Consider the following 15031-nt stretch of genomic DNA (forward strand, 5'->3'; position numbering starts at 1 on the left):
GTAAACAAGCATTGAAGCACTTTTCAGTTAAGGAACATTCAGGGTAACACGCAATTTTTGTTCTAAGTGAAATTCGATTGTCTGGTCTCTTGATGGCTCTTCTGACATTTGTATGGTAGCACAGGTGTATTTATTGCGAGGAAATGTGTAGTGGAAAGTGGAATACTTTTTTTACCTCTCACTCAATTCAAACTCAAGATGGTGATGATGACGTACAGAGCATTAAGGACTCTAGGACAGCTGGCTTGACACCAAATGGCAATACTGTCTAGCCTCAGAGATCTGGAAAAAAAAAAAAATCCTCAATATCACTAAAGTTCAGCTAATGAAAACAGGCTGCGGCAGCGAAACCTGTATTTCATTCCTTAGCCTTTTTTTTTTTTAGCGTATAAAAGCACCTTTTTTTTTTTCAGTGAATCTAGCCTCTTTCTTATTAGAGCTCTCATTAGAGATAAATCATTATACGTCAACTTCATTTTGTCCAGAGTGTTCCTTTAAAGGCAGTGTTTCCTTTGTCCTTAGATGCCTTCCTTTTCACTGTGGTGCTACTACTATGTGGAATCGTAGGGAACAGGAATAATAGTTCAGGCAAGGCCTTTTAACAGCACTGATGCATAAATTTAAAGCATTATAGACACCAGATTTCGATTAAAGGTTTTCTTTTTTTGGAATGATGCGTATTTCACTGGAAGTGTTCGAGTCCAACCCCTGAGAAAGGCTGGCTTAGGGTTGCAGTGAATTAAAGCAATGAAGCAGCAATTATACTCCAGTTTTCTTCAACCCTCATGCGACCAATAAAGTCACAGCCATCACTAAGCAGTTGAAAGCGGCATCAAAATAAGTGACAGAAGCAGATTAGAAATTATTTAGCGGTTGTAATTGGAGAAACACGGGAGAGGCCTTCGTTCTGCAGTGGCGTAGTCGGGCTGATGATGATGATGAAACAAATAGCACATGGTGATCTATGTGCACTAACACCGTGTGCAACAGTTAAGAGAAGAAAACACGCAACCCAAAATTTGGAGTCTATGTTCCTTTAAGTTAGATTGGTGTAACCTTTACACCCAGCTGTAAAACAAGCATTTTGTTGCTATTGATGAATCTTAACGTCCAAGGATGCAAGCAAATGCTAAGAATGAACTCTCATGTGTAATTTGTTTGCTTTCTTGACTTTGGTGTACACATTTCTGAGCTTCCAATAAAAGTGACTAAGGTTCACAAGTTCTAACACAGCATAATTTCTTTTTTAGTAGTCTACAAGACTCTTCTCTGTCCTTGTATCGTGTGTAAAGGCAGAACCAATCTAACTTAAGGGTCAGGCTCAGTGTAACGTGAACAACACCCACACGAACACATTAAACACTTGACTTTTTTATTCTTATGCTGACTGAAACCTGGTATAATAACTACAGTGAAATGCTAAATCTTCCTCAACACAACAACTTCTTTATTAATCGCCCAAATATACGAGGAGGGAGTGTCACTATATATATTGTAACATGGCGGCCAGCCGAAGAATGAGGCGTGATGAACCATGAACAAGAGATGATTTAATGGCCGCTGGCCTAGCGCGAGCGCTCCGTCCCGCGCCACTGCCAGCTTCGTCTTCTTCGTAACAGTATATTGAAAAATGTCGGAAATGTTATAAAATTCCTGAATTTTGCACAACAAATGAAGACTATGACATATTGGCAATAAAACAACTCTAAAATAATTTGAGTAATCTACCTCCCAATGGGAATATTGGGCAATTTATAACTTCTTTGAAAACTTTTTAGATTATGTTCGCGTTAACAAACTGCAACTAATATTTGGGCGAGATATCAATAGAGATGTGTTAGAGAATAGCACCACTGCACATGACCCCGCCGCCGTACTTCAGTCAACAGGTTTTATGAACTTGATAACATCGCCACCTCGGTCACATTGTCTATGTCATACTGTCTTGATTTTTCAATTAAAAATATTGAATCCATTGTTCCGGATACTGGAACAACCACGTATGACCTTAGTAATGACTGCCCTGTCTTTATGTCTTATCAATGAGAGACAAAATACAGAAGTCGTCAATATCAGTCCTACACAATACAGTCTATATCGAACGAGGCTCTTGAATCTTTCAAAAGCAATATTGGTGCATATGACTGGTCCTCTTCATTCAATATAAAAGAAGCCAATGATGCGTATTAAGAGTTTTTTAGAGTTTCTGCAGAAATATGTGCTCTGCACTTCCCTTTCAAGAACATCAAGCAATCTAAACGAACAAGAAAACCATGGATCACATCAGAGCTCAGAAGAATGACTGCGAACAAAAACAATTCATATCAGACCTTTTTAAAAGAGTCGCTCTCCTGAATCTCCAATCTTGTTCAAAAAAACAATAAGTTGAATCGTGGGGGGTACAGCGCGAACAAGACGAAGAACGAAGCAGGAAGACTACACAGACGAGCGCTACAAACTCGCCCAGCTATCCATCCTTCTTTAAATAAATTGAATACCAGGCTAAGATGGGCTAAGATAGTGCATTACCAAAAGCTCTTCTCCAACACTAGGATAAAAAGCTTAGACACTGTCTGGAAAATTGTAAACAGCTTGTTGGGCCGCCATGCAAAAAATGTACCACCTGAACGTATACTCTACAAAAGTAGCTAACTACATGGCCAGGCACTTGCTGACCATTTTAATAGGAATTTTTAACTACCCTTGCACCTATAATACAACTGCCTGCAGTTCCCTCATCTTGTAGTCCCATCAAAGCCTTTTCCTTGAGCCTACCAATGAGATAGAGGTATACACAATCTTTACTGAATTTAAATAATAGCAAGCATTAGACATTGACAATATCCAGAAAAAACCAGTGAAACATGTACTCTCTTATGGCGCCTGTACTTGCAAATATATTTAATTTTGTTGTTGAAACAGGAATTTTCCCGGAAGAAATGAAGAAAACAAGGGTGACAGTTGTGCTTAAAGGCAGTGATAAAGATGTAGTATCAAATTATAGACCAATATCTGTGATTCTGCTTTTTTCAAAGGGGTTAGAAAAGTAATTTTTTCCCATTTGTCGAAGTTTTTTTGGTTTGTGGGGTTATAACGTCCCAAAGCGACTCAGGCTATGAGGGATGCCATAATGAAGGGCTCTGGAAATTTCAACCACCTGGGGTTCTTTAATGTACACTGACATTGCACAGTGCACGGGCCTTTAGAATTTCGCCTCCGTCAAAATTCGACCGTCGCGGCCAGGATCGAACCCATGTCTTTCAGGTCAGTAGCCGAGCGCCATAACCACTGAGCCACCACGGCGGCACCCGAAGTTTTTTAGTGCAAAACAAATCTTGTCTGATGCTCAATTTGGTTTTTGAAACAGCAAGTCAATGAAAACAGCACTGTTAACACTTAAGGAATGTATACTGCAAAACATCAAAACATGTATGCTTACTCAAGGACTCTTCATTGATTTCAGTAAAGCTTTCGATTCCCTTAACCATAACATTTTAATTGCCACCGCGGTGGCTCAGCGGTTATGGTGCTCGGCTGCTGGCCCGAAAGGCACGGGTTCGATCCCGGCCGCAGCGGTTGAATTTTTATGAAGGAGAAATTCTAGAGGCCTGTGTGCTGTGCGATGTCAGTGCACGTTAAAGAACCCCAGGTGGTCGGAATTTCCGGAGCCCTTCACTACGGTGTCTCTCATAGCCTCAGTCGCTTTGGGACGTTAAACCCCATAAACCAAACCAAACCAACCATAACATTTTAATTCACGGACTCTCTCACAATGGAGTTTGCGGAACACCTCTAAACCTCATGAAATCATACTTTAATAATCGGCAACAATGTGTCTATAAAGGAAGTCATCACTCTTCTTTTTTTGCAGTACAAAATGGTGTGTCTCAAGAAAGCATTCTGGGCTCGTTGCTTTTTAAAGTCTACACAAATGCCATTATCCATACTGATGATACTGTGAAATTTATTATGTACACGGATGATAGCAGTATATACTTATCTCTAGCCCTGACATAAGCAATTTAAGAAAAAGTGCAATGCAATACCCGCCAGACTGCAGAACCAGTCCTATTCTAACTGCCTCCAAATAAATCCTACACAGACTAACGTAATAACTTTCTGTGCAAGAAACAAGCCAGCTCTACTACCACATGCTCTTAAATACACAGCTGTCATACGCACATCACTAGGACAACGCGTGCGACTCAAGATGTCACTTCAAACAAAGCGGCTGATGATGAAATGCACGTCTACACAGGACAATGACACCCTTGCGGAGGTAGCATGCACTTTGTAAACAGCTCGGGTTAACTAAACAGAAAAGAAGGCATCCAAGAGTTTACAGAAATGACCTCACCAGTTGTCGATGCCTGATGACCTCGTAGGTTGTGCACTGCTTGCATAAAAAGCACTGCCACTTTGTAGGGGAAAAGCTCTTTGGACAGATTTAACCTACTTTCACTGCTGCTTCCAACAACCTTGGCAACGGGGTGATGGAAGCAGATAAAAGCTTGGTCAGTTTCCTGTCAGTCTTGTCAACTGTATTTAGAGTTAAAACCTCAGCAGTGAACTGCTCACGCAAGCATCGCCACTTTTCGAGCAGTACATTCTTTTATACCCTGCAAATCTGTCCACGAAATAAGCGAACCAACAGTTTTGCAAGGTCTTTTAGCTCAACGGTGCCTCGGCGACAACGCCTTCACATAGGTGATATCCTTTGTTACCCAGGTGATAGCAACCCTATCAGCTCTTCCCAGAGGGCTTATCTTCATGCCCTCGCCCCAATTGTCTGCGATGTGTGCCTTACTGTCTTTATTTGTTCACTTCCTCTGTCTACAAGGTGCACTTCACCTTGAAATGCATCTGCCCATAACATCCCAAGCAGCACTGGCCGATAGCCGATGACCGGTCACGGTCGTGATTCACATTTTTTCCAATGTGCTTCAAAAAACACCAGTCTGTCTGACATAAAAGAAGTACAGGCTGCAGAGGTGTGAATTCCTGCGACATTGGACACAGTGCTGATAAAGAACTTGGCCACCATACAATAAGTCAGTGTAATGGCAGACCGTGGGCCAAGTGTCTGGCATGTGTCTGGAAACAGCTGGTCCAAGATGAGCTGCCGAACAGCACTCGCGGTGAGAGAAAAAGTAGTGCGCACATGAATGTTATATTACATAAAGGTAAATGAGAAAAGGGCTGAAAAAAACAACTTCCGCTAAAAGAATCTACAGCTTCTGCAGCTTTCTTGGTGTCTTTGCTACGAATTGTGGAAAGAGTTTTTCTAGGCTAAAGGATGAATACATATGCGCTTCCAAACAGTCTCGGCATCACTACAGGTGCGCTCATTGTAATGTGCGGCTGTATCTGCTGTTTGCTACGGTGGATTCGTGTCTTCTGTCGGTCTACTGTTATCACAAACTCCCGTGCATGAAATACTCCATCACCCCCGACGTGATCATTGAAAGTAAGTCAACCCACTCGGTAGCCTTTGAGAGATTAGACCATTCGGGCGTAATGCTGGTGCTGCGGCGTGACTGCATTGAGCAATTCCAAGTGCTCAAGCAGCAGCCACACAAAGCGTATTACATCCACAGGCTTAGGCGGCATCTCGAACATTTTGCGACGCCTCCAAGAACACGCAACAGCATCGATACACTGCTCTTCCTTGGCAGCGTCGCAAACACTGCTAACAGCCACCTAATCAGCACCAAAATGAGCTCCATGCAGCACAGCTACAATAGCTACAATAATGGGACAAACTGCCACCTTATAATGCTTCCTTGCAACATTTAGTCCTTTTTATAAACATTATTCAACATCAGTGCAGTAAGAACATTAAAGAGATAAAGTGCGGAAGAGACAGGATGCAGTGAGAGACACAACCAAGAAAGAAAGCCAGGAAAGTGCTAGACCAAACACCAGACAAAGTGCTTGGCCTAAAGTGCAAAGGAGTGGCAGCACAATGCAGGAAACTGTATCACTGAGGTACCTTCATGGTGGAAAGCTTTTCCAATCCTTGGCTATGCTCGACAACTTTGCCATACCTTTGCTGTGCCAAGCCAACTAGCCCAAAATGCCACCTTAGAGAATGTTGAATACTACTTGTGGCGCGAGCGCAGTGTGATAGTTACAGTTTTTTAAAGGAGCGTAGACACCTCATTTTGGTTGCATGTTTCTTTGCAATGATTCATAAGACATTACTAAACGTGGATCAGGACATGGCATTTGCCTAAGACTGCTGAATAAACACAAAAGTTAGGCGTCTATACTCCTTTAACAATTCTTTGTGTCAACCGCTACAGCGGCTCGCTGCAGGTCCAGTGCTTCATGGGTGTTGTGTTATGAGTACAGTCTTCTACTGCCTCAGATGAGAAAGTAAGTGTCAAGCAAAGAGAGGAAAAGCTCACAGGCAACTTTTGTGCCACATATTTCTTTTACCGCTTTAATTACCGTATACAGCATTTTTTCTTTCTGATGCAGAGTCTGCATCTTAACTACTTGGTTATCCAAGAATACTGGGCATATTTTTGAGTAAGCTTTACTTTCAGCAGCACAAACTGGGTGGAACTTTGCTTCAGAATTTATAGCAATGGCAAACCAAGGCCATCTCGTATATTTGTTGGATCGCTGAGTGATGCATCGATTGCCGATTGGATTGCAGGCTGATGTATCAATTTTCTTGCGCTCTGCTGAGCATATGTTTACTGCTATCTTTTACGTAAACCCTATCTGTAGTAATCCAAAAACAGAAATAAATAAATCGCCAAACACTTATTCATGAACCTCCCCCAATGATAGGCTCTCTTAACAGACATAATCTCCGGCATATTTTTTCATAGCGCAAGCCCAGGTGTAAGCAACTGATTACATTGTGGTGCAACAATATAACGGACCCCTAATGACTCACCCAAATTTCTGCCCCTTCATAAAGTGAAACCAGTTCTCTCGTGCATTCTTCCAATTCAAACTGGCATCTAGAACTTTCATTTATATTGTGGGCATGCATTTGTGTCTACATTTTCCTTTTCATTCTCTTAATGCAGGTGCAACACGAAGGCCCTTTGAAATGACACAAGACATCGCTGACTATGTCCCGAAAAGGTGGCTTACGATCGCCAAAATTTGGAACGCATTGCTGAAAACAGGCTTCATACTTTTCCTCCTCAGTGATTTAATGTTTCTGAACCTCAGTTCCCTTTTCGTTTGAGACAAAAAACAAAAACTTTCTATGTGCCGTTTGTTCTTTGCTCACACTCACGATTTCTGCCAAGTTTTCAGCCACGTACCATTGCTGGCACCGGAAAGAAATTGGCATAAGGCCTAAAATATTCACTCCGAAATCAGCACCATAAGCCAAAACATGTTGGGAACTGCCTAAACTGAATGCTGACAAAGGCAAGAACAAACCTTGGACACATTGTTTTGCATGCTAGAAAAGTGCTAGAACAAACACTTAACAAAGTGCTTGACCAAAATAAAAAAGTGCCAACTGAGTGAAACGACATTTACCACTGGACAATATATCATTGGCCACATATTGTTGGCCATATGTTTGGCCATCCTTCCCTTACCGAACTGCAGGCTTGTCATCAATATCAAGCAAAAATCTAGATTGCCCACTAATGATATGCCAATGATGGACCACTTGGCCACTGGCAATTTGACAAGCTTGGTTCTAGAGAGCTCTGCTGCTTGGGCACTAATTGTAGCGATTTCCACACAATCATGGCCCATCTTCAATATACTGAAGCAGAATTTCGATGGGAACAAAAAAAGCAATGAGCTCTTTTGTCTGTTGCAAGACTTGAATAAAGACAAGCCCTTCAGCAGATTCTTTTCACAAAATATTCTGCCAAAGCACAAGGAAAGTGCCACTCCAAACCCCATTTTCAACCACACTTTCACTACACAACTTGATGGGGTACTTTTTTCCACAGAAATCTCCATTCTGCTTAGTACAGTGAACTGTGCCGTCTACGGGATTAAAAATCTCCGTTCATAAGGAAATGCGAATGCTTGCGACAGCAGCTATGTGTGCAGTCAAGTATTTGTATGCGGTTGGCCTTGGCTGGGCAAACAAAGCACTGAACCGACTAGCCATGTTTCGTTCTCTCAGCGCGTTTTCCACAGATGTCTACGATGAATGTACTTACTACTGCATTCCAACCCTTCAAAAAGAAGCAGGTTTTCCGAGTAATCCTCGGGGTATTCATGGAACGTTTTCTGCGCGGCCTCGTTTAACATCAACTACCTATTGTCGACAATCCGCTCGAGAGCCTGCGTTTAGTTTTCCTACGCCGCACGCTTTCGTTTCCAAGGGGGCGCCGAAAGTTTTGCGAAAGCGAGTGACAAGGCCACCAGAGCGGCGAAATCCGCAGCTCTCTCGCCAATCGCGTTGAGGACGATAGCGGCGCCAGTGAGGCGCGCCTCGAAAAGAAGCGCTCACAAGGACCTTATGAGGAAAAAAAAACTCAAGTGGTCCCGGGCGCAGCCTTACGGTAAGTTCAAGACACTCAAGTTCAAGACGCCGCGCGGTTCACCCCGCAGCAACTCTTTTCTCCCCACAATGTACGTACAGCGAAGCTTAAGAAATATATCCGCTGACCTCCACACTTCGGCAAGCGCATGCTGTCGGGAAGCATAACACACGCGCACGAAACTCACCGAAAAATTCCTCCCACTGCACCGATTCGTCCGAGTCCGAGCGGGCGTCGCCGCGGCCCATGCTCCACACGGCAGGCCGTCGCCGTCCTAGCTGTCAGTCGCACCGTCTCCGTTGAGCGGCCAGCGCGGCGTCGTAGTCAAGTAGAAATCCCGTCACCGGAGCGTCGACGCACAACAGCTCGCGAAAGCCATCGGCGGCCTCATTCCCCACCATCGTCCGCCGCCGGTGCGAGTTGGAGAACTGGGAGCGTCGCTGCAAACCCTCGACGGTCCACAAAGAATCAAAATGCCCGGCGCACCCGAGGTTTCGGTCGGAGCGAAAAAGTTTCTCGGCGCCGCCGCTCTCCGTGTCCCACCAGAGCTGGAGCCGCGCCTCATGGACGAGCTATCACATGCACTTTCGTCGCCCCGACCGCAAACACAGCAACAAGGCGCTGCTTTCTTGCGCAACCCAGCACGCACGGGGCGCGAAATAAAGAGAAAGAAGAGAAGAGCAAAAAACAACTCGGGGGCACGCGCAGCACACACGGCTACACAGCTGTGCCATGTGCGTGAACGACAGCGCGGACGGCGGCACGCTCGCGATCGGAAACCGCGCACCAAGTTCGAAAGTGGCGAAAAACGTTCGCCGCAACTTTAAATGAATGGCCAGCGTCACTGACCAGCGGCCACTACGGACCCGTCAAAAGTTTCCGAGCGTCCGAGTCCGCATAACCGAACAGCCATGCACCCCGAGGCGAAGGACATCATAACTTCCGCCAGGGCAACCACGTAACGGTAGCGCAGCACGTATAAAAAGTGCACATGGGCCGAGCCTCAGGCAGCACACATGCGTGTGTGCTAAACTTCTGAGACTTTAAATATTAGTTGTTTATGTTTGTTAGATGCCGTCGTGATTCAAATCATTGGCATTTTCGTCGTTCATGGCTTTGGTATGTGCGTCGACATTGGTTTCGATTCGCTGGCCACACTGGGCAGTGCCGCACGAAGTCAATCCAATCCAATTTTTAGTTAGTCAAAGAAGTCAAACCAAGAAAAAAACTTTGCAAAAGCGGCAAAAGCAAAGCGTTTAGAAGCTGTCCTTTTAATATTGTATGTATATAATCTCTCTGTTGTCGCGTTTATTTAAGAAAACCGTCCGTTCGAGCGGCCTCGATGTAACGAAGTTATGCCAGTTATGTTCCTTTCTCGGCCACGGCGACGTCGGCGACTACAGCTGCCCGCAGAAGTTGTCGAAACAAAGCAAGAAAAAGTAGCTGTCCAAGCACGCAGCCACGAAATGAAAGGCGCTCTTTGCACTCCTTTCTGTGACCTACACACTTCGGTTTCCATATATTTTACGAAACATCTGCGGGCACCTGCATAAAACGCAACCATGAAGTCGACAAAAACAGAACAATTGTGCAAGAAAATCAACCGACATCGAACTGGCATTGCGCTATACCACGAAGAATACAGAACTATGCAGTAAATAGCAGGTTGACAGTGCGCACAAGAAAACTGTATTGATCTGCAGAAATTAAGTGTAAAACAATTGCATTTTCACGATTGTGTTGTCACGTGCTGCCGCAAAGGCGCTTTTGGTTCGTGTCGCCATCTGTAGTGTGCACAAAAAGTTTTCCGAGCACTGCAACCCCGTCCAGTTTAAACTTGTTCTGCATTGGTTCACTTCACTTCGACGCAGTGGTAGGGTGGCTACATGGAGGAAGTTCTTTCCTTCCTCCATGGGTGGCTAGCAGTGGTAAGTCGTAAAGGGTGACATCTTTCCGTTGTTGCAGCAGTGGCCGTATTAATTCAAAGTTCAAACTGAGTTACATAGAAAGGTGTCTCAGAGTACGTTTCTTGCTCCTTAACCCTCTCTTGACATTTAGCGGCTGCGAAAACCTCACATATGTGTGCGCAGCTTCGCAGTTGCATCTGTGTATATAAGCCATGGAAAGTGCCAGGACCTTCGAATCGAGCTGCAGAGTTCAGAACAGCGTTACGATGCGCTATATCTGCCGATAGGTATCTATACCAGCGTGCGCTGCATAGGTTTACAGCAACGTTTGTTCACAGCACTGGTGCCAATGCATCCTCCGATAAAATCTATAGAGCCCCGATGAAAAAAAAAAAAGAATGGTCTAGCTGCCCCCCGGAAACTTTTGCCACGTAGCCGCGAAGAAGCTCAAACCAAAAGAGCGGGGGAAAATCAGAGATTCAGGAAGCGGAATCCGCGCGTCCTCCTTTGTCGGGAAATTCCTGGGATTCTAGCCCGCATACTCACACATGAAGCATATGTTCATTTCTTTTTGCCTTTGCACCTAACTCCGACCCCGTGACAACGGCTTATAGCTTCGGTCTACGCGGAGCCCTTAATAGATACATCACTCGAGGACACCTGGGTCGGCACATCCTATTGCACGGTTGTTCCTTCGTGTTACCCTGGGCTTCGCAGAATAAACATATTCGTAAGACGTCCCAATGGCTGAGATAAAGCGAGAGCAGCGTCGAACGGAAATGCCTTGTATATCACGTGGCTCCGGCAGATAACGTGTGCGTATGGTGCGAGAGAGTGGCATTCTAGTCGCGTGCCGAGGCAGGACTGCGGAAAAGGAGTGTACGCTTCGCCGCTATCCTCCATATACTCGGTCTCGTAGAAAAACAGTGCAGTGATGTACAAGCTGCAGAGAGACGCCATGAGTCAGCCGAGAGTACGCTGACATTAACCGGTGCCTCGCAGCTTTGGAGCCCGTTCTAGCGAACAATGTTGTACAGCACTGTGCGTAGGACCAAATATCTTTCTTCCTGAGATATGCTCTAAAGTTATGAACAGACTGTTAAATATATACCATCCAGGTAGCACCGAAAATCAGAATAATGTTATAAAAATGTTATGCAAGTTGCTTGGTTTGGTTTATTGGGGTTTAATGTCCTAAAGTGACTCAGGCTATGAGGGACGCTGAAGTGAAGGGCTCCGGAAATTTCGACCACCTGGGGTTCTTTAACGTGCACTGACATCGCACAGTACACGGGCCTCTAAATTTCGCCTCCATCAAAATTCGACCACCGCGGCCGGGATCGAACCCGCGTCTTTCGGGTCAGTAGCCGAGCACCATAACGACTGCGCCACCGCGGCGGCGTTATGCAAGTTGCAGTAAGGTTGTATGTTACATTGGGATGTTACGCTGACGTTAAAAATTAACATATAACTTTATATGTGATATATGAAACGTTTTATTTAACATTGAAAGTGAAGGTTGTTTTAATATAGCCTTCTAAATACTATTATAATGTTTGAATCATAACTATGAAACAACATCACAAATATATTTTAAGCACTGGGTCCCAGGACTTTTCTTGCTGTTCTTACTGTGAACGTCTTTTTCAGCTAGGGACACTTTGCAACTAAATCTCTTAGGTAGTACTCGCCATAGAATGCATGCACGGCCCCTTTTTTTTTTCAGAAAATTTTGGTTATTACTCATTCACCACTGTCACTCGTAGGATATCCATCAGTAATGGGTTATAGGCTTGACTCCATGGTATCCATTCGGAGGTGAGTTAATTTGAGTTGCATGTTGCGCTGTTTAGTGGAGCTGAAGTGTCGCCCTCGTTGCTGGTTCTTGCAAAGCGTGGTAAGTCAATTGTGTGCCATCACAAAGAGCGGGTCCGCATGCTTGTGTAGGGCTGCTTCACCATTTTCGAAAATGTCACATTTATGCTACATTTATGTTGTTAATATGTTTCATAAATGTTTGGGGAAGGTTATTCTAACGTTTATATGTAACATTACAAATACATTACAAGAAAAAAAGGACATTAAGCACATTGAAATAACCTTTGCCCACAACAAAAATGTAACATTATCGTAATGTTTCGGTTCTAACTGGGCAGGTGCTTCAGGGAAGCTAATCGCTAATTTTTAAAAATACGGTTTCTTAGGTAAGAAAAAGCTTTATGTGGCATAGCAATACCAGTGTTGGCGGACGTCAAAAAACAAGCGAATCATGTTAACTAGTAAAGTGATTGACCAAATTCTAGTAGTAAACTTTTAACTATTACTGAGAGGCACCTGATTGCAATTAGAAATGTGTTAGTAATTAGTGATAGCCATACCAGTTTTTAGAATTTCGAAAGCGCGATTACTGTCGCCGCTGTGGCTGAACTAATCTTGTTACATCGTGCTGAAATACATGCGCTTTCGAGAAGCGTGCAGGCAAAGCAATCCCTCCAGTGCACGTAACTAGTCGAAATAGACAAATTTTGGAGAGCCACAGCGCCGTGGGCCATCGAGTTTTCGCAATCCTAAAAACTGATATGGTTATTACTAACTGCTGGCTACAAATCTCTAAATGCAATCATGTGCCCAGAGATAACAGTTAAAGAGTTTGCTCTTACAATTCGGTTAATCACTTTGCTAGTTAACATGATTCACCTGTTTTTTTTTTTTGTTTTGTTTCGACGTGCACCAACACATGGTACTACTGTTCCGCAAAAAAACTTGCCTTTACCTCAAAAATCCTATTTTTAAAAATTAGTGATCAGCTTTCCTGAAACACCTCGTATATCCTCAAGGGTGTCCGCAGAACTTTTTGCAGGGAGGGGGGGGGGGGGGCACCCGGTGGCCGGGGATGGGGGAGACGGTAGGTTAGCACCAAAAAGGCACTATTTGTGGTCTAAGCTACGCTCACGAAGCAAAAATTAGAAGCAGCAACTTAGTGCTAGGCTTGGAGAACATGCATTGGATCGTATTAATGAAAAAATAATTGAACTTAATAAACAAAATGTGAAAAGTTACTATCACCTAAGCGTGCTAATCAAGCTGTGTAGTTGTTTTCTGCTAGTGCAAAAAAAGTACCCAAAATTCCAGAAGAAAACAGCCCCCCCCCCCCCCCCCCCCCCCCAATGTATATCCTCCACGACCATGTATATCCTCCATAAGAAAAGCCTTTCACAGTACTCACAATAAAATTCTAAGGGTTATACAAATGGGTAACTCGAAAGAGACCGCAGTCGTCTTTGGGAAGCATTTGACGGTTAGTGACACAGTTGCGAGTAGGACACAGATCAACAAGTTGACGATCACGGAGGAAATATTATTAATATTAGCAGCGCATGTCATTAGCAAAACAAATAACCTGTGGCTCAGAGCGACAGAGTGCATACTAAGGAAAAGGAAATGTGTACGAACACTGTAAACACTGCAAACACGCTCCGTCAACTGTATCGTTTATAGCCGATGATTTCATTATATATAAAAAGGATTTAAACATTTAAAAACAGCATATTGTTTACTCCTTTCGCGTTTACAATGCACATTATCGCTTTCCTATTGCGAACTCAGTAAAGTTCATGTCTTATCCTGAAGGGTGTACATTGCTGAAATCATGCCACTGATAGGGAGCATAGGTCTACATTACTTTTTCTGGAGAGCTATCATATGACAATGCTGCTCATGCGGTCCACGGTAGTGCGCACATTGTTCTAATTCCACTGGCAAGAGCCGGCGCTGCACTACAGATACGAGCGCTTGCCCTCCACTTGACTTTGGCTGCTCATTGACTGTCCCTAGAGGCGCGGGACGCTGATAGGACTGTCGTCCCCTGACGGAAGCCAATATCCTGTTGTCTTGGGGTCCCACCCAACCTTCGTCTGAGAAGAAATCCATCAAGACGCTGGTGTGGTGTTCAAAGTTAAACTTTACTGATTAAAAAAAAAAAAACACGCGAAATGCCGTACGCTAATGCCGCATTTGCTCCTTGTTAATGCGGCCAGGCGGACACAAATTGGGGTAATAATTGTCCGCATAAGTTCAGTAATTAGCTAGAAATCATTAATTAACTTTTTATTGCCTGTAGTTAGAGTGCATATTTATATTGAGAACTTGGAGGCATTTGATCTTCAGGGCTATTCCAGCTTGTACAATTTTGGTAACACGCCTGTGCCCTGAGATACGCACGTCCAAAATTTCATCCCAGTTCGTCTAATTATGCATGCGAGACCGCGGCTCTCGGCGTGAAGCACCTCCCACGTGTGACGCAGCGGTTGCGTATGGCACTCTTCCTTGCAAGAGTGTACAGCGAGCGGCGACGCGGATAACTTTTCGTTCTCGGCAGCGTTTTCCTTCTTGGCGCGCAAAACCCATGAATCACTGTTCGGTCGGCGAGAAAGGAGCGCGACTTCTTTAAGCAATTGTTTCTGCAGATTGTGGAAAGACGCGATGCCGCTCCGCTTTAGGTCTGGCAGGCAGTCAAACGCAGCCATACCACCACATTGCCCCCCCCCCCCCCCCCCCCTTTTTTTTTGTTACTATCGAATGCCTTGACCTATTAGAAATATTTCAGTGTGCAGCCCACACCGAGGCAATACATGCCAGAGAGCA

General features: G+C 44.3%; 1 protein-coding gene across 1 annotated transcript in view; it reads right to left on the minus strand.

Moving 5' to 3' along the window:
* Nucleotides 1-9418, minus strand: part of GEFmeso (Guanine nucleotide exchange factor in mesoderm) — a 31335-nt gene extending 21917 nt beyond the window's left edge. The window contains exon 1 of the mRNA XM_089557123.1: nucleotides 8668-9418. Within this exon, the coding sequence (XP_089413249.1) occupies nucleotides 8668-8728 (61 nt within the window). The 5' untranslated portion in view covers nucleotides 8729-9418. The remainder of the gene's footprint in view (nucleotides 1-8667) is intronic.
* Between the last annotated feature and the right edge of the window lie 5613 nt (nucleotides 9419-15031).

This window comes from Amblyomma mixtum, chromosome 8 (genome assembly GCF_055824585.1).
Source record: "Amblyomma mixtum isolate Tamu chromosome 8, ASM5582458v1, whole genome shotgun sequence".
Lineage (NCBI taxonomy): Eukaryota > Metazoa > Arthropoda > Arachnida > Ixodida > Ixodidae > Amblyomma > Amblyomma mixtum.